This window comes from Anomaloglossus baeobatrachus, chromosome 5 (assembly GCF_048569485.1).
Source record: "Anomaloglossus baeobatrachus isolate aAnoBae1 chromosome 5, aAnoBae1.hap1, whole genome shotgun sequence".
In the NCBI taxonomy this organism is placed as follows: Eukaryota; Metazoa; Chordata; class Amphibia; order Anura; family Aromobatidae; genus Anomaloglossus; species Anomaloglossus baeobatrachus.
Window position 1 is genome coordinate 90935202 of NC_134357.1, and position 19124 is coordinate 90954325.

Below are 19124 nucleotides of genomic sequence, written 5' to 3' on the forward strand. Positions count from 1 at the left end.
AAATAATGAAAAGAAGAACTGCTATGGGAATGCTAGACTGAAAAATACAATGGACTATCTGAAAAATTGAAAAAACTTGAAAATGGAATATGCATAACTGCTATGAATAATACAAGAGATGTTTAGCCATTGTATTGATCAATGCAAAAGAGCCCCAAAACCACGCCAAGGTAATCTCTATTTTTGGGGTCCCTAACCTATGTGTAATCTCACCTGCAGTTAAAAAAGTCACTCAAGTTCAGGCACAATTCTTTTTTTCATATTGTCACTCCCCCCGCATTGTACAAAATGTGGCCACTTTCAGTGACAAGGTTTTTAATTTTTTTTTCTGTACATGGAATCTGTAAACATGTAAGAAAAGCCAGTTAGCACAGATATTTGGATGTAAAGATAACCGGACCTTCACTTTAAAGTCTGCTGCTCTATTGTCAGTGATTTCAGAAATATAATGACCTATTGTACTACATGCATGATACTGGCTCACACTTCTTCTGTGTCCCAGTGCTCTTCCTGTTTTTAGCGGTTGAACACTTCTTCAGACATTCAATTTTATTTCCAGAATACTGTTTACGGATGTGAAAGTCATCATTACAGTAATTGTTGAGGGCAAGCAGGGAAAATAAAGGTGATTTTCTGCATTGTTCTGAATCAAGTCTCCTCGCTTGGCAAAGTAACAAAAATGCACAATCTAATAATGTATGTGACTCTACGCAGTCATAAATAGGGGACTCAGGAATTCAGTCAGCGTATAACACAAAATAAACATTATTAATTAGAATGATTTTAACAAGTCACAACCAATTTTTAAATAAAAACCTTGGCAACTTTATATTATATATTTATGTTTCAGTTTCTCAGTAAATTTCTCTTTTATGTCCACCAGCTAGAGATTTAGGGTTAGGACACACGGCGAGTAAAACGGACTAAGTGGAATGCGATTAAAAAAAAAAATAGCATTTCACCCAGACCCAGACCCATGTTACTCTAAGGGGTCTTTGCCATCTCCAATTATTTTCCAGCACTAATCAGACTGATAAAATAGTCGCCGCATGCTGCAGGTGGAATCCGATCCGTATTCACTCGCACCCATACAAGTCTATGGGTGTGAGTGCAAATAAGGTAATTCAGGCTCTACCACTCAGTAGGTAGGTGATATTGAGGTAAACAAATATAGTACAATAATAACCTCAGAGAAGATCTGAGAATTTTAAAAATGTTTTATTTGATAAACTGCAAAAAAAGTGCACAAAAGGTATAGCAAACCCGACGTTTCGGCTTTACAAGCCTTTCTCGAGGTTTTGTGTGGAAAGAAAGAGGAGACACGAGTCACAGGCGATCCGCCAAGCAAAATAATTTCCGAGGTGCCACATTTTTGCAGTACAGAAGGTTCAACCAGGGATCATGGAATACAGTTTTGGGGAAATAGTGCCACTGCTGGTGAGAGCCTTGGTGGAAGAGACGTCCTGGTGAGGCAGTGGTGGCAATGAAGATAGTGCTGTCATGGGTGTGAGTGAACATCACACTGCACTCTGCAGCTGTGATCCAATCACAGGATCGGATCACTGTGGCATGACACTCGGCTTACACTCGCAGCACAGCGGGAGCTAGCAAGTTTCAAATGGCAATATTGGGTTTAGGAAGATTAGTAGAGGGAGGAAACACGAAAAGTTCAGTTTTTGACAAATTCAGTTTTAGACAGAGGGAGGGCATGATGTTAGTGACAGCAGACAATCATTGGTATTTTATAGTAATACGGGGGTGATATCAGGAGATGATGTGTACAGTTGGTTGTTCTCAGCATAGAGATGGTACTGGAAATCAAATCTACTGATGGCTTGTCCAATAGAGGCAGAGTATAGAGAGAAGAGGAAGGGATCTAGGACTGAACCCTGAGGAACCCCGACAGTAAGGGGAAGAGAATCCCACAAAAGATAGGGAAGGAGCAGTCAGAGAGGTAGGAGGAGAACCAAGAGAGAGAGGTTTGAGGGTGATAGAGCAGAACATAGTGAGGAGGAGTTGGTGATCCCACTCTGTCAAATGCAGCCAAGTGATCTAGTAAAATCAGGTGGGAGCAGTGACCATTAGATTTAGTTGTTAATAGATCGTTAGAAACTTTATTATAGGCAGTTTCAGTAGAGTGAAGAACGCAAACCAGATTGTAAAGGGTCAAGAAGAGAATTAATTGAGAGATGGTGAATTACATGAGTGGACCAAATGTTCCAGGAGTTTAGAGATGAAGGGGAGATTAAAGACCTTTCTAGCATTAGCAGTTAGCAGCAGTTCTGGTCACGGGATGTTTTTTTAAAATGGTTGTTATTAACAGCGTTATTAGAACAAAAACATAAGAAAGAGAGTGTTTGAATATTTTAGTAGAGTGGGCAGTGACAGCCGGTTAAGCGATTGCTAGCGATGTCACGAGCGACAGCACCCACCCCCGTCATTCGTGCGACATGTGGTGATCGCTGTTGTAGCGAACAATATCGCTACCGCAGCGTCACACGCACATACCTGTTCAGCGATGTCGCTGTGGCCGCCGAACAATCACTCCATCAAGGGGGAGGTGCGTTCGACGTCACAGCGGTGTCACTAAACGGCCGCCCAATAGAAGAGGAGGGGAGGAGATGAGCAGCCGGAACATGCCTCCCACCTCCTTCCTTCCTCCTTTCTGGTGGACGCAGGCAGGATGATGATCGTCGTTCCTGTGGTGTCACACACGACGAACAACCTGCGGAATGAAACACCAACGACATTATGATTAGGAGCGACGTGTCAACGATCAACGAATTTTGCCGTTTTTGCGATTGTTGATGGTTGCTCCTAGCTGTCACACGCTGCGATGTCGCTAACGACGCTGCATGTGCGTCACAAACACCGTGACCCCGACGATATATCGTTAGTGATGTCGCAGCATGTAAAGCCCCCTTTAGAGAGACTGAAGGAGATGTGAGGGCATAAGGGTCATTGGTGCACGCTGAAGTAGGAGAAGCGAGGAGTCGGGTAACTTTGTCTATGACAGGTTTAAAGGTAGAAAATGAACTTAAGGTGCGGGAGGGAAGGGGATCCAAACATTTTGGAGATTGGACAAAAATGTCCTGATGAATATGGTAATTTTTTTTTCTTTGGAAGTAAATGCACACATCATCAGCACCGAAGTTGGTGGATGGGGCCTGTACTTTAGGGCTTAGGAGAGAGTGGAAAGTTTTGAAGGGACATTTTGGATTGTCGGATAGTGATGTGATGAGGGCGGTGAAGTCTTGTTTGGCCAAATGGAGAGCAGAGTTATGTTTTGAGCATGAACTTACAGTGGATGAAGTCTTCTGCCAAAAGTGATTTTCTCCACTGATGTGAAAACGTGTTTGCAGCGTGTGCCATGTTTGCCATTGTCTGTGTTGGGTTTCTCTACATGAAACAACTGTGGAAAAACAAGCGCAAATAAGGTCTTATCCGTGAAAAATCTGAAGGGGAAGAGAAAAGGTACTGCATAACCGGGAAGCACACCCAACTATCATATAAATAAATAGAATTTTATTGAATTGCATAAACAATTAAAACATACTTAAAAACATATACCCACACCAGGGTCTCTCCATAAATTACAGCAGTATTATAAATGGAATGTTCGCTGTGGTCAATAAACATGCAAAATCATCATAGTTTACAACATTCCATACAATCAACTATAACTAGAATAAGAGCAATCAGCATATCTGTTGGAGCCAGCCACAAACCATAACCTCCTAAGGCAGGGGTGGGGAACCTCGATGACATTTAATGCGGCCCCCGGGCACATTCCAGGCTACCCCAGTGCTCGAGCGGCACTTGCGCTTTTGCCAGCCGCCGGCCCTTTAAAATCCCAGTGCGTTATGGGTAGATGCTAGAATGTACGGGCTATTTACAGATCCTGATTGCAGCCCGTACTAGAATGTATGGGCTCTTTTCGGGACCTGACTACAGCCCATACATTCTAGACTGAACCCGGGACTGTGCCCGTATGCTGAGGGTTTACCTTGAGGGCGGGGTAAACAGCGCGCTGTGCTCCAGTCACAGCAGAAGAGGTGCAGCAGATGCCTTCCTGCTGTACATGCCTCCCGGACCTGTGCTATGTGACTCCTCCTCCTCCCCTTGTACTGTGAGTATGCAACCCATCGCTGACCCCCCATTCAGTGCTGTGTACCCCCTAATACTGTGTGTAGCCCCAAGTGCTGTGTACCCCCCAGTACTGTGTGTAACCCCTCAGTGCTGTGTAATCTGTGCAGCCTCCTAGTGCTGTCAGTGCTGCCACATCGTGCTCTCCCTGCTGCCTCCTAGTGCTGTCACCTAATGCTCTCCATGCTGCCTTTTAGTGCTGTCACTGTCAGTGCTCTTTGTGCTGCCACCTAGTGTTCTTTGTGCTGCCACCTAGTGCTCTTTGTGCTGCCACCTAGTGCTCTTTGTGCTGCCACCTAGTACTCTCTGTGCTTCCACCTAGTGCTCTCTGTGCTGCCACCTAGTGCTCTCTGTTCTGTCACTGTCAGTGCTCTTTGTGCTGCCACCTAGTGCTCTTTGTGCTGCCACCTAGTGCTCTTTGTGCTGCCACCTAGTGCTCTTTGTGCTGCCACCTAGTGCTCTCTGTGCTTCCACCTAGTGCTCTCTGTGCTGCCACCTAGTGCTCTCTGTGCTGTCACTGTCAGTGCTCTTTGTGCTGCCACCTAGTGCTCTTTGTGCTGCCACCTAGTGCTCTTTGTGCTGCCACCTAGTGCTCCCTGTGCTGCCACCTAGTGCTCCCTGTGCTGCCACCTAGTGCTCCCTGTGCTGCCGCCTAGCGCTCTCTGTGCTGCCGCCTAGCGCTCTCTGTGCTGCCCGTTGTGCCGCCTAGTGCTGTCCGTTGTGCCGCCTAGTGCTGTCCGTTGTGCCGCCTAGTGCTGTCCGTTGTGCCGCCTAGTGCTGTCCATTGTGCCGCCTAGTGCTGTCCGTTGTGCCGCCTAGTGCTGTCCGTTATGCCGCCTAGTGCTGTCCGTTGTGCCGCCTAGTGCTGTTCGTGCTGCCGCCTAGCGCTCTCTGTGCTGCCGCCTAGCGCTCTCTGTGCTGCCGCCTAGCGCTCTCTGTGCTGCCGCCTAGCGCTGTCCGTTGTGCCGCCTAGCGCTGTCCGTTGTGCCGCCTAGCGCTGTCCGTTGTGCCGCCTAGCGCTGTCCGTTGTGCCGCCTAGCGCTGTCCGTTATGCCGCCTAGTGCTGTCCGTTGTGCCGCCGCCTAGTGCTGTCTGTGCCCGCCACTAGTGCTGTCCATGCTTAGCATCTCCTGTGATCTATACGCTCCTCCTGTGATGTATACGCCCCAGCCTGTCCTGGGATGTATATGCCTCAATGTTTCCTGTGATGTATATGCCCCAGCTTCTCCTGGGATGTGTATGCCCCCAGCCTCTCCAGACCAAGACAAACCTGGAAAAGCAGTTGTGAGAAACAAAATGATCAATATCACCGAACATCACAGCCGCTCCAGCCACCACATTAGGGGTGAGTTAATTAATTGTTTGACCAAATATAGCCTGGTCGTTTTCAAGTTGATAATTTGGTGCGGCCCCCGAAGGTTGGTAGAAAATTCCAAATGGCCCCCGGCAGTAAAAAGGTTCCCCACCCCTGTCCTAAGGTAAAAGGATCTCAAGCATAGAAGGAGGCTGAAAATACAAAGTGGCCCCAACCACTTTTTGTCCCTGATGAAGCCTACTGGCGATACGCGTGAGGCGTATCCCAGGGTCTCTACAGCTTGCAGCTGATACATGTAGACAGGTTACTACTGGTCTGTATGTTTGGTTGGGGCCACATTGTATTTTCAGCCTCCTTCTATGCTTGAGATCCTTTTACCTTAGGAGGTTATGGGTTGTGGCTGGCTCCAACAGATATGCTGATTGCTCTTATTCTAGTTATAGTTGATTGTATGGAATGTTGTAAACTATGATGATTTTGCATGTTTATAATACTGCTGTAATTTATGGAAAGACCCTGGTGTGGGTATATGTTTTTAAGTATGTATTAATTGTTTATGCAATTCAATAAAATTCTATTTATTTATATGATAGTTGGGTGTGCTTCCCGGTTATGCAGTACCTTTTCTCTTCCCCTTCAGATGTTGTTAATACTGCTTGTGACAGCACCCCATTAATACTATAAGTTAATATATATATTGCTGTGCACCCAAACTCCTTAGTACTTATCCGTGAAAAATGTGATAATTAGCACAACCTGCACAATCACAGGTTTAAATCCCACATTTTCCAATGCAAAGTCTGGACAAGAGAAGGTGGAGATCGGAGATAATAATGACTGTAGACTGTTCCTAAGCTGCTGGGTATTGATGGCACATACATTTCTATATGTGTGGGAAGAGGGGGTGTCCTGACAGAAAGGGGAGTTAGTAAAGTTATACGCTGAGCAGGGACGGGACAAGACCAGGTCCAGCGTGTTCCAGTCTTCATGTGATAGAGCATTAGCTGTGAAAAGCCAAGAGAGGAGGATAGAAGAGACAGAAGATGAGAGGCATATGATGAGATTGGTTTATCAATAGGGATGTTAAAGATAGCAAAGTGATTCAGGAAATGGTTGGTTTTGCCTGGAGAGATGTACACAATTGCCACACACAGGGGAAGGGTTTGAAGAGTCTCACGGTGTTGTAGCGCCGGTGTCCATACAGGGACCTTTACTTACTCACCGCTCCAGCCAGGTTACATCCTCTCCCCGCTGCCCTGCTGCCGTCCATTTGTGCTCCAGACAAGAGTCTGTACCTGAGTCCGTCTCCTCTCCTGGGGGTAAACTGCCACAGTCCTGATCACTGCCCTGGGATTGTTACCTGGCCACTTTCTCATGGCAGGCGCTTAGTTATGCCCCTCCCACTAAAGGGTAAGCCCAGGTCTTCCCTGTGGTCCAGTGGGTCCACTCCTGCTCATCGCCTCAACAACATCGGCAGTGAGCCCTACAGGCATTGATGGCTAACGAAGAAAATACAAGCGTGGGTGCCTGAGGGTCTGGGGGAGGCTAACCCTAGAAAGCAAATTGTAGTTATAGGAACAGACCAGTACCTCCACCTTGCCTGCTTTGAGGTGTGGGGGGTTTGTAAAAACTGTAGACCACCATACGAGACAACAGCAGTGTCGTATCCCGACTTCTAGATCCACGTTTCATTGAGAATCAGAAAGAAGGTTAGGGGAATTTCAAAAGAAGAAGTCATGGATGTAGGGGAGTTTGCTGCACACTGATCGTGAATTCCAGAGAGGAAAATTAAGAGACAGGAGAAGACATTCACTGAATGTAAAGATTAGCAGGGGCTCTACGTGCAGCAGGAAGAGAGTTATATTTACTAGTTGAAGGAGGACCAAGGTTACAGGAGATGTTTCCAGTCACTAGGAAAAGGAGAATAAAGAGAGAGCAGGTGATTCTGTGATTTATTCCAACCTTTAATGCACTGTATGGTGATTGTGGATGGCCTGGAGTTTTTCACAAATGTGAATAAAGCCTGAGAGCTGTACATGGGAGAGGGGAGGAGAGAAGGACTGATGTGGAGAGAGTTCACAGAATGTATAAAAGGACCATAGTGAATAAAAGCAGCAACTAGGACATAGATGAAGCCGAGAGATGTGGAAAATGCATCATGCAGTACAATTAAACTAGAAGCATGTTTGTTAGAATATCCTGCATAGCTCACTTGTCTCCTGTCCTGTCAAACTACCATGTTTAACTGCATTGCACTTAGACAGATATTCCACACGTGCCCCCAGCACATGCTGAAAAAAGCCAAATGCTGTATTCTGCAGCCCCATAGAAAATAAATGAAGTACAGGCCAACCATGGGCACTGCTGCTCCATATCAAAATGGATAAACATCCCCTTTCTGACAATCATGGACACCCACCGATCAACAAGTTATCACCTCTCCTGTAGATAGACGATAATTTGCTTTCACTGGATAACCTTAATGTAGATAAAATGTATCAGCCTAATGTGTAGTCTGTTTATCTTGCATGAGGATACAGTTACCAGTTACAATTGTATCCAGCGTGAGAAATCCTCTCCGAACTAAATACATCAACAATACAAGTCCGTCCTGTACCGAAAGTTTGCTACCTTCAGTATATCGGTGACAGTAAAATATGTAAACTCTCGGCATAGGACTTCCCAGGAAGGATAGAGTTTAACAAACCCTCATGAGAAGTTTAAGGCTATGTGCCCACGGGGAAAGTGTCCTGTGGATATATCCGCAGGACATTCCGCAGGAGCTCCCAGAAATCCGCAGCACAACTTTGTCTGTTTACATGCTGCGGTTTTATTGCGGAATGTCCTACAGATATGGTGCGGGCATTCTGCATTGAGGATACAGTACCATGGCTTCAGCACTGCATCCTCAATGCAGAACAAGTGCTGGAGTGATCGGGGCATTCATACTTACCTCCATCACACAGCACTTCACTTTCCGGCCGTGTCTGTCAGCCTCTGCACTCTGCAGGAGAAGGGGGGCAGGCCTGAACTAGCTCTGGCTGTCACATAACCGGAGCTCGTGCAGGCAGCACCTCCTTCCTGCTCCTACCGTAGCTCCACTGCCGTCCTTTGCACTGGAGGAAAGTGACTCCGGTGTCTGTTATCAAGGCATGGGACCAAGGCAGATAACTATGGGACCCTGCGGAGAAATCCGCAGGAATAATTGACATGCTGCAGATTTTTCCGCAGGGAAATCCGCATTATTTCCGCTGCGGAAAAAAACGCAGCATGGGCACAGCACTCCCCAAATGCCATAGAAATGGCTGGGGACTTGCTATACTGCGGATTTTTGAAAAATCCGCCGTATTTCCGTGAAAAAATCGTGGCAAATTCCGCGAATTTTCCGCAGCGTGGGCACATAGCCTAAGACGTGCCCAGTATTTCAGCATCTGGATATAAACATGAATGTTTCCGTTCAGTGTCAGAAAATAGAGATCTTGAAATAATAGGAAAATAAAACCTAAATGAGGAAAACGCATGTAATTGTGGTGTAAAAGACCTCTTGGTGTTCTCTCCGAACCGTTCTTGTTACAAAATATAGTTTTCGTTGTCGGTAAAATGTATTGAAACCTCACAGCTGTAAATGATATGCTACTCTCTGTACTGACGGTGACAACCTGCTACTGGCTTCAGCTAAAATATTTAACAAAATTTCACCATCCTTCCCAGTGAGAACATGGTCTTAAAGGAAATTTTCATTTTAAGAAAATGACTTATTATTTAAAGGGGTTATCCACTACTAGGACATCTCCATCTGATTCCACATGTTTCCCCCAGGGAAAATAAAAAAGCTTACCGTATTTTTCGGGTCATAAGACGCGCTTGGGAGGAAAATTAGGGGTGCGTCTGATAATCCGAATGTAGCTTACTGTAGGGTGGTGGAGAGGGGTCACTAGAGGCAGGGCAGTGCTGTGCTGCTCGCTTCTGCGCTGCTGTGTGTGGCGGGCAGCTCTTCTCTGTGCAGCGGGCAGCGAGGTACGGGCCATTCTGAAGATGTTGGCGGTAAGGGCTTTCAAATAATGGTTCCAGAGTCGGCACGTGCACAAATGGAGTTCTCGGCTCAAGCTCTCATCTGCGCACACACTGACTCCAGACGTCATTTCTTTGAAGCCCACACTGACGAGATCTTCAGAAATTCCAGTGACTCACCCCTTGCAGCGAGCACCAGCACAGAGCAGCACCAGCTGTCCCATCACAGCGCCGTAGCTCGTAGTGAGTATCTGAGCCCCCCTCTATACCACTCACAGCATCGCCTTACTCTTGTGCCTCCCCTGCCTCCTGTGACCCCCGCTCCAGCACCACTGCTGCACCACCTCCCCGGTAAGACACCACTGGATTATAAAACGAACCCCTTTTGTTATCTCTAAATTTGGGATGCGTTTTATAATCCTGTGCATCTTATAAAATGAAAAATATGGTATATTCACCTCTGAAGCTGGTGCTCTTCCAGCGGTGCTAGTGCTCACGTGGCGTTGTGACGTCATGTGAGCCCTGTGTCCAGTCAGTGCCAGCTTCTGTCTCCCCACCTTTGGACAAACAAGTTAATCAACAGGAAGTGATTGTGCGGCTCCCACTCACTTCCTGTTGATTGCTCCTGTGTCCGAAGGCGGGAGACAGAAGCTGGCGCTGATTGGACACAGGGCTCACATAACGTCACAACCCCAAGTGAGCCCTGGCACTGCAAGCCCAGACACCACTGGAACCACGCCGGCCGTGGAGGTGAGTATAAGCTTTTTTTATTTTACTTGAGGGAAACGTGGAATCGGAAGAGGTTGTCCCAGTAGTAGACAACTCCTTTTAAATTAGTTTTTTTGTTAAATGTGCGCGTATATATATAGTTACAGTTTTCAAATTCTGATACAATATATATATATATATATATATATATATATATATATATATATATATATATATAATATATATCAGAATTTGAAAACTAGAAAGCATGTAATTTTCACTCTGGGGTTTATATTAGACTCAAATTTACTGTTGGTGACAGAACACTTTTCAGAAGTCTCATTATCACCACAGATGGGTTTACAATTAAAGGTACCTTTATACAGAGCTACTGTAATAACACAGAATCCATCATTTACAATATGTAATGTTACAGTGTCACCTGTTCCCCTTCCATTCGCAATCACCTTTGCTCATTTTCAGTAGATGCTTCAATACAAAAGATAAGACCTGAGTCATTCTCTTTAAAGCAGATTTCAAGACACCCCCTTTTACATTTGAAGCTGGCCTGTCGATTGTGTAAAGTCTGGCTTCATCTGATCACCAGTGATAGCGTCAGGGGCTATGACAGGGAAGACGCGGTATTGCATGCCAGCCTTTCAGATGAGCAGTCGGCCATATTGAAAGCTGCTGTTTGTTAACACCCTTTTGCAGTATCTTCCAATATTCTTAAAATCTGGATGATATCCCCTATTGGAAGCTGTAGTAACAATAATGAGCGTCCTCTGATTTTATAATGGTAAATGTAAATAGCTGAATATATATTTTGAGAGGAGTTTTTTATTTTAGAGTAAAAGATTTGTCTTGTGTGGAAATGCATTTTATTCTCTAAACTTATATATTGTTATACTATTGTAAAATGTTATTTATTTTTGTATTTCTTTTTTTTTTTTTATGAAGGAGCGAATGTGAAACCCCCTCCCTACATGAGGACCAAACTATCTGTTCCAAACTCAGGTGAGACCCTACTATAGTGCTGATATGCAATGTGTATCTCGCAAATGGGAAGATTTCAGGACTCTATTTTTCTTGTATTAACGGCATATTTGCTAGTTTATTGATATATTTAGCCATATTTGCATCTTCTGCTCTACCACTTTCTGAAACCACAGAATTGAAATCACATGCTATAGTCTTGTGGTCTATTTTATCCGTAGCCCCCAACTCTCCTCACTTGGGGGTGCAGGAATTTAACAAATCCCCAACACACAGCCGACCTCTTTATACAGATGCCTTTGATACCCTTAAAAATTAAGCAGTAAAGAAAAACATTTGTGTTTTGTGGTTTCTATGAATATTAGGATTAAAGTACTCTAGTGTAACATACATTTTCGCAGTACCTCTATTGTAATGTACATGTTCACAGTACTCTAGTGTAATGTACATGTTCACAGTACCTCTAGTGTAACGTACATGTTCGCAGTACCTCTAGTGTAACGTACATGTTCGCAGTACCTCTAGTGTAACGTACATGTTGACAGTACTCTAGTGTAACGTACATGTTGACAGTACCTCTAGTGTAACGTACATGTTGACAGTACCTCTAGTGTAACGTACATGTTGACAGTACTCTAGTGTAACGTACATGTTCACAGTACCTCTATTGTAACGTACATGTTCACAGTACCTCTATTGTAACGTACATGTTCACAGTACCTCTAGTGTAATGTTCATATTCACAGTAGCTCTAACATACATATTAGTGTGTGTTTAATATACTGTATTCCACGTACAGATAAATTATTGGATTTTAAACATTCATGAATTACAACACATTACTCTATTGTAACGTACATGTTCGCAGTACCTCTATTGTAATGTACATGTTCACAGTACCTCTATTGTAATGTACATGTTCGCAGTACCTCTAGTGTAACGTACATGTTCACAGTACCTCTATTGTAATGTACATGTTCACAGTACCTCTAGTGTAATGTACATATTCGCAGTACCTCTAGTGTAACGTACATGTTCGCAGTACCTCTAGTGTAACGTACATGTTCACAGTACCTCTAGTGTAATGTACATGTTCACAGTACCTCTATTGTAACGTACATGTTCGCAGTACCTCTAGTGTAACGTACATGTTCACAGTACCTCTAGTGTAACGTACATGTTCACAGTACCTCTAGTGTAACATACATGTTCACAGTACCTCTAGTGTAACGTACATGTTCGCAGTACCTCTAGTGTAACGTACATGTTGACAGTACTCTAGTGTAACGTACATGTTGACAGTATCTCTAGTGTAACGTACATGTTCACAGTACCTCTATTGTAACGTACATGTTCACAGTACCTCTATTGTAACGTACATGTTCACAGTACCTCTAGTGTAATGTTCATATTCACAGTAGCTCTAACATACATATTAGTGTGTGTTTAATATACTGTATTCCACGTACAGATACGTATTATAGATAGGATATTTTTTCTAAATTTCATATCTCAGGTAAACAAAGTTCGTGTGTACTACACTATATGCCATATATTGACTAAGCAGGAAAATAGAAGTGATCACAGAATGTCACACAACCTGTGCAGGATGACAGAACAATATGTAAAACCTTCCAAACCACTTTTACTGTAAGAACCCCTCCATATACTGATGATGTAATCATTCTATCACAGTTCTTATGCTCCTGTGTCCATTGTAGGCTCCTATAATGAAATGTTCCTCCAGCAGATGATCATAATTTGACCGTGAATATATTGCACTCCTACTTATCAATAATATTATCTCTCAGGCATCTAATTCCCAATTTTCTAAGACTTGTGTTCCTAGTCTTCTATCTTATGCCGGCGTCACACGGTACGATCTATCGTGCGATTGCACGAGCGATCGCACCCGCCCCCGTCGTTTGTGCGTCACAGGCAATTAGTTGCCCGTGTCGCACAAAGTAGTTAACCCCCGTCACACGCACTTACCTCTCGGACGACCTCGCTGTGGGTGGTGAACATCCTCTTCCTGAAGGAGGAGGGACGTTCGGCGTCACAGCGATGTCACACAGCCGCCGGCCAATAGAAGCGGAGGGGCGGAGATGAGCGGGATATAACATCCCGCCCACCTTCTTCCTTCCGTATTACTGGCGGGACGCAGGTAAGCTGTGTTCATCGTTCCCGGGGTGTCACACGGAGCGCTGTGTGCTACCCCGGGAACGATGAACAACCGGCGCACAGAAGAAGAAACGACTTTGAAAATGAGCGACGTGTCAACGAGCAACGATAAGGTGAGTATTTCTGCTCGTTCACCGTCGCTCGTAGCTGTCACACGCTACGATATATCAAACGATGCCGGATGTTGTGCGTCACTTACGACGTAACCCCGACGACATATCGCCCGATATATCGTACCGTGTGACGTCGGCATTAAAGAGATCCTGTCATCAGAATGTTATGAAACAAGGAAAAGAGTGAATCCAGCAACCACTTAATTAAAAGATAACTTTAATAGAATCATTCAGTTCTCCTACACTATACAGTACTTATCTAGGTTGTGATATCTGCAATTGTAACAAATATTTGAATTTTGAATAATCCAAGTGATTTATTTTGGACAAAAATTACGTCTTTTTCTGTCTTTATGCACCCTACTATTTTATTTGCTTTTGTTGCTGCCGCTTGGCTTTGAGCAAGGTGTCAATTTTTGCAAACTACTACGATGACATACAGTATACAGCGAACAAGGGTGAAAACAATAGACGCAATCAACAAATACAAAAGTACAACATAATTATATCTGATTCTTTTAGTTTAATGACTGTCCATTGTTATGTCACGTTGCCATATCAATCAGTTGCTCAGTAATGCAGAATTCACTCCATTATTATTTTATTATTCGGAATATAATTGCTGTGACCATGTACTAAATCATGAAAAATACAATCTGGGAGAAATGGATAAGAATATGCATTGGAAGGAAACTGGAAAATGCTTTTTCGTTAATGGATCTGACACAAAATTACACTAGTTGATCTTATAAAACTACTTTAACTTTGAAACGTAAGCTCTGTGGGTCGGCTCCTGGCGTCGGCCCATGGCTTTGAAGCCAGAGGCATCATCCCCGTTGGTTTGTGACAACAGCATTTTTCTGCCTAATGTAATAATAGTGGCAATGAGCAGGCATTAAGTGGTATTCCTAGACTTATAAATAGCTTTAATAAGCCTTGGATTAGGCTTTTCCACCTTGTTGTCTCTTTTGAAGTCTGACATTAATTGCATTCCTAAACAATGTATCATGGGAACATCATGGCTTTCTGTCCAATAAAAGAGTTGGTTTTTTTATTAGAAATCACACAGGAAGAAAATGACATGTATTACAACTATGTGTGTCTGGAGGTGTGAATATCTTCACAATAACGTCTAATTCTTTAAAAGGTGATGCCTTAGATATTAAAGGGGTTGTCTACTACTCAGACAGACACTCTCTAAATTGCTATATTCCCCGTATAAAAGAAAAGCAAGCAACAGCCTATACTGAGCTGTGGTGCCGGAGCCGTTCCAGCAACCTTGGTGCTGGGTGTCCAGGGGCTCACATGACATTGTTATGCCACGTGAGCCCTGCAGCAAATTAGTGGCTGTTTCACTCTTACTTTCTTCAGCTATACCTAATATTCAGAGGAAGTCAGAGAATCTCTTCCTCCGAGTGTCAGTTTAACCAAAGGATGTGAGAGTAAATTGGCTCCTGATTGGCTGCAAGGCTCACGTTACATAACAATGTCACAAGCGCCCTGGGAGACCCAGCGCCGTCATCGCTGTACTGGCAAGGGCACCACAGGTGAGTACAGACTGTTTGTTTTTATTTACATGGGAAAATATAGCACTAGAGTTGTGGACAACCCCTTTAAGTCATCTCCTATCAGTAGATTAGAGGATAACTTATTGATTGCTGGAGGGCTTGCTGCCGAGACCCTCCTCAGTCCTGAGATCGGGGCTCTATAGCCCACAATCAAGGCTCAGCAGAGACCCATCTTGAATCATTCATTGTCATCTGGACAAAGCCGAGGCCCCGCACGTGACGGAGGAGGCCCCGCACGTGACGGAGGAGGCCCCGCACGTGACGGAGGAGGCCCCGCACGTGACGGAGGAGGCCCCGCACGTGACGGAGGAGGCCCCGCACGTGACGGAGGAGGCCCCGCACGTGACGGAGGAGGCCCCGCACGTGACGGAGGAGGCCCCGCACGTGACGGAGGGCACAACCATGACGGACGCAATACTCATTAGATAGAATTAGGCTAATGACTGAACAACCATTAAGAGGACATTCACTTCACTAATCAATTGCGCCACGCAAAAGTTTCTGAGAATATTCAGGTAACAATATTTAAACACTGTAGAAACATGCTTTCATGGAAAAATCTTTTATAGACTGTCAACTATCAGATGAAAACATTAAATATACTGTAGTCTCCTTTGCAGATGATGACGGTCTGTCAAAATGATCATTTGTTTAAAGTTATTCTATGAATGATCATTTTGATTGAAACAAATCTGTCGGTTTTAATTTTTTATTCCCAGAAATTAATAGTACATGTAAAAATAAGAAACTCTGTAATATTTGTTATTCGAGAAATCTGCGTCTGCCTACTCCCGGATTGAGCTTTCATTCTCACGTCATCGGTAATATCTGTCTTCACAGAGTACAGATTTTTTTTATTTTTGAGATTACAGTTGGTGCGCATAAGGCTGTATGGAGAACTGTGTCATTTCAGGAGAACTTGCAGCAGAATGTCAGTGTCTGCCTTCAGCTTCTCCCCCCTCTATAGAATTTTTGCGGAATGAGTTAAACTTTTAAATTAAACCATGAGTTTTACCATATAGTGTACTGGACAACGGCAAAAAAAATTCAATTGCAGAAAAATTGCAAAAAAGAGTGTGATTCCATGATTGTTTTTGAGATATTTTATTCACTGTGTTCACTGTATAATAAAACTGATGTGTGGGTGTGATGCCTGAGGTTGGTGTGAGTTCATAGATACTAAACATGTATAGGCTTACGTTTATCTAAGGGGTTGAAAAAAAAATTTCAGACGTTTGTCCAAAAAAAGTGGCTCACATTTTGCGCCATTTTCCGTGACCTGTAGTGTTTTAATTTTTCAGGCTGTATAGCTCATTGACAGCTTTTTTTTTGCATTTCAAGCTGACATTTTTAATGGTACCATTTTTTTCGCAAATAAAACGTAATTTTGGCGTTTGGAATTTTTTTGCCACTACCCCGTATACCGATCAGATTAATTGATTTTATATTTTGATAGATGGGGCATTTCTGAACGCGGTAATACCAAATGTGTGTATAATTTTTATGTTTTGAAGCCTTATTTTTCAATAGGGCGAAAGGAAAGGTGATTTGAACGTTTAGGTTTTTTTATTTTTTTTTTATTTTTTCAAAACTTTTTTTTTTTAAATTTTACTAATTCCCCTAGGGGACTATAAGGAGCAGCAGTCTGATCGCTCATTCTTTCCTTCCGATCAGAGCAGCATTGCTCAGACTGGTAGAAATGATCATCTCTTGTAACCTGCAGAACTCGGCTGCTGGTCACAGGACCTGAGTCCTGTGAGCTACAGGAGTCATCTCATGACCCTTTCCTACCATGACAACCATCGGATCCACGTGATCACATCACATGACTTCCGGTGGCGTGCGGCGAGTACAGATCTACTACGGTTATCATTAAAATGGCGCTGTCACATGGATAGTGAATAGCGATTCCACTCGTACCTGCAAGGCACACATGTCAGCTGTACAAATCAGCTGAATGTGCACAGATCCGTCCCCGGCAGCCTGTGGGGATTAACACTATGACCGCTAGGATGTAACTTCACTGCCCGCGGTCGTTAAGGGGTTAAGTAGTCAACAATAACTGCTACCAATGTTTTAAGTGTGTTGTCGACACATATCAGGGCAAAGTAGACAATGGTCCTGATAATATATATATATTTATTTTTTTTTTAACTGTTTCTATTGACTTTTCATATATAACAGCAAGATAAATAATAGCAACATATACAGTATCATTCTCCATCCCCCCAGTCCTAATATACTTTATACTGAAAGCCGGATAATTGTCTTAGCAGGGCAGCATGTTTTGCATTTTATGGTCAGTCGTCCATTATTGTTTTGTGAGAATAACAACTATTGATAAATTATTTACTCAAGTAACTCTGTTCTTTCCTAACCCAGCCAACAATTCAATAAATATATTGTGGTAATACATATGATATTTGCTTTTACATGGGAACATTTACCAATAAACCGAACACTCTGGAATTAAACTGTGTTCACATTACCAGTATGGCCTCCATTTTTCATGGAAGCCACAACTCTTCTGGAATGGTTGTCCTACCAGGCCACTTAGAATAGGGTCTGTTTATGATTTCAATAATTTTGACGAAAAGAATAATTTAATATTATCCGTCAAAATTGCTGAGGCTCCCAATAAGGCTCCTGATGGACTTCACAACAGAGCTTGATATTTGAGCTGAAAGAGGAGCTGTTGGGATGTTACCAACCTCTGTCATGCATACATTATGCCACTGATCTATTCTTAGCAAGATGCATTTCTGCCTCCCAGACATCCTACTTTTTATGATAGGTTTACACTTGTATGTACAGATTGTGGGGTCTGACCGTGGGGCGCTCCTTGATCCTGAGATCAGGCTCTGAAAACCAGGAACATGGCTCAGCTGAGACCCAGCTTCAATGAAGTTGAAGTGTGCATACAGGACCTCAATCATGTCCGTCGAGCAATTCTTCTAGGTTTCTGTCACAACGCAGACTAGGGAAGGCTCTGGCATGAGCCAAAACACACAACAACAGGGGTTACACCAAGACAAACAAGGGGTACAACAGTGACACTTTAACAGCGGAGGACTCTAGGACTAGTGAGAGGGAAGATGGACACCTCTACTTACCTGTCAATGTACCCAACACTCCTAGCTAGTCCCTATACAGGTTCCTCACCTGTTACCAAGCAGGAACCTGTAGCCCTAAGTAACCAATACAATAGCCGTTGCTAGAGTGTGGGTAGGTAGGGATCACTAGTCCTACCACTGCACTGAAACAACACACCAGGGAAGGAAGACAGACAGGGGAAAAAACACCACAACAGAGTTCTGCAGTCAGAATCAATGCTGCTATGGGGAGATAAGGTATGCACACCAGTGACTATGTAAGGGGAATACATGGAATAGCAGAAACTGCTGTGTGAATACTGACTTGAAAAATCCAATAGCTATATGTAAGAGTGAAAATGTGAAAAATGGAATCTGCATTACTGCCATGAACATATGAATCAAGAGAAATTTAGCTACTGAATTGATCAATGCAATAGAGCCCCAACACTACGCCAAAGTATTTCTCTATGTTGGGGTCCCTAGCTTGTGTGTGTCCTCTCATGCAGTTAAAAAACTTACCGTATATGGGAAGCTGAGACCCAGGCTATATATGCGTATGATATGGATTGGCAATAGGTGTGGTTGGGGAGGGTTCACAAACGAAAAAATTTTCAAGTCAGTATTCACACAGCAGTTTCTGCTATTCCATGTATTCCCCTTACATAGTCACTGGTGTGCATACCTTATCTCCCCATAGTGATGTTTTTTTGGTTTTTGCACCCAGTTCAGACTTAGAATGGTGTTCCAAACGTTATTCCTAGAATCAATTCTGCAGCCACACCAGCAATTTCAACAGAGGGTTTCATCAGCTCCTTCTTTCTCCAAGACCAGCATCCAAATGGCAAAGAGAATAACCGGCACCTTCTGCTGGTAACAGAGGGTATATGAAGGGACTGGGAGTGGTCCCAAATCGGAAACACCTCAGTTGGTAATTAGCCTGTTTGCTGGCAAGGAATACTGACATTAAAGGGCACTTTACACACCGCGATAT

The 19124-nt window shown here is 43.7% G+C and overlaps 1 protein-coding gene across 4 annotated transcripts in view; it reads left to right on the plus strand.

Annotated features, from left to right (window-relative positions):
* The window catches only part of FAM13C (family with sequence similarity 13 member C), a 218460-nt gene that overhangs the window by 48367 nt on the left and 150969 nt on the right, over positions 1 to 19124 (plus strand). For all 4 annotated transcript variants that reach the window (XM_075348703.1, XM_075348701.1, XM_075348704.1 and 1 more), the window contains exon 2: positions 11141 to 11197. In XM_075348703.1, the coding sequence (XP_075204818.1) occupies positions 11141 to 11197 (57 nt within the window). The remainder of the gene's footprint in view (positions 1 to 11140; positions 11198 to 19124) is intronic.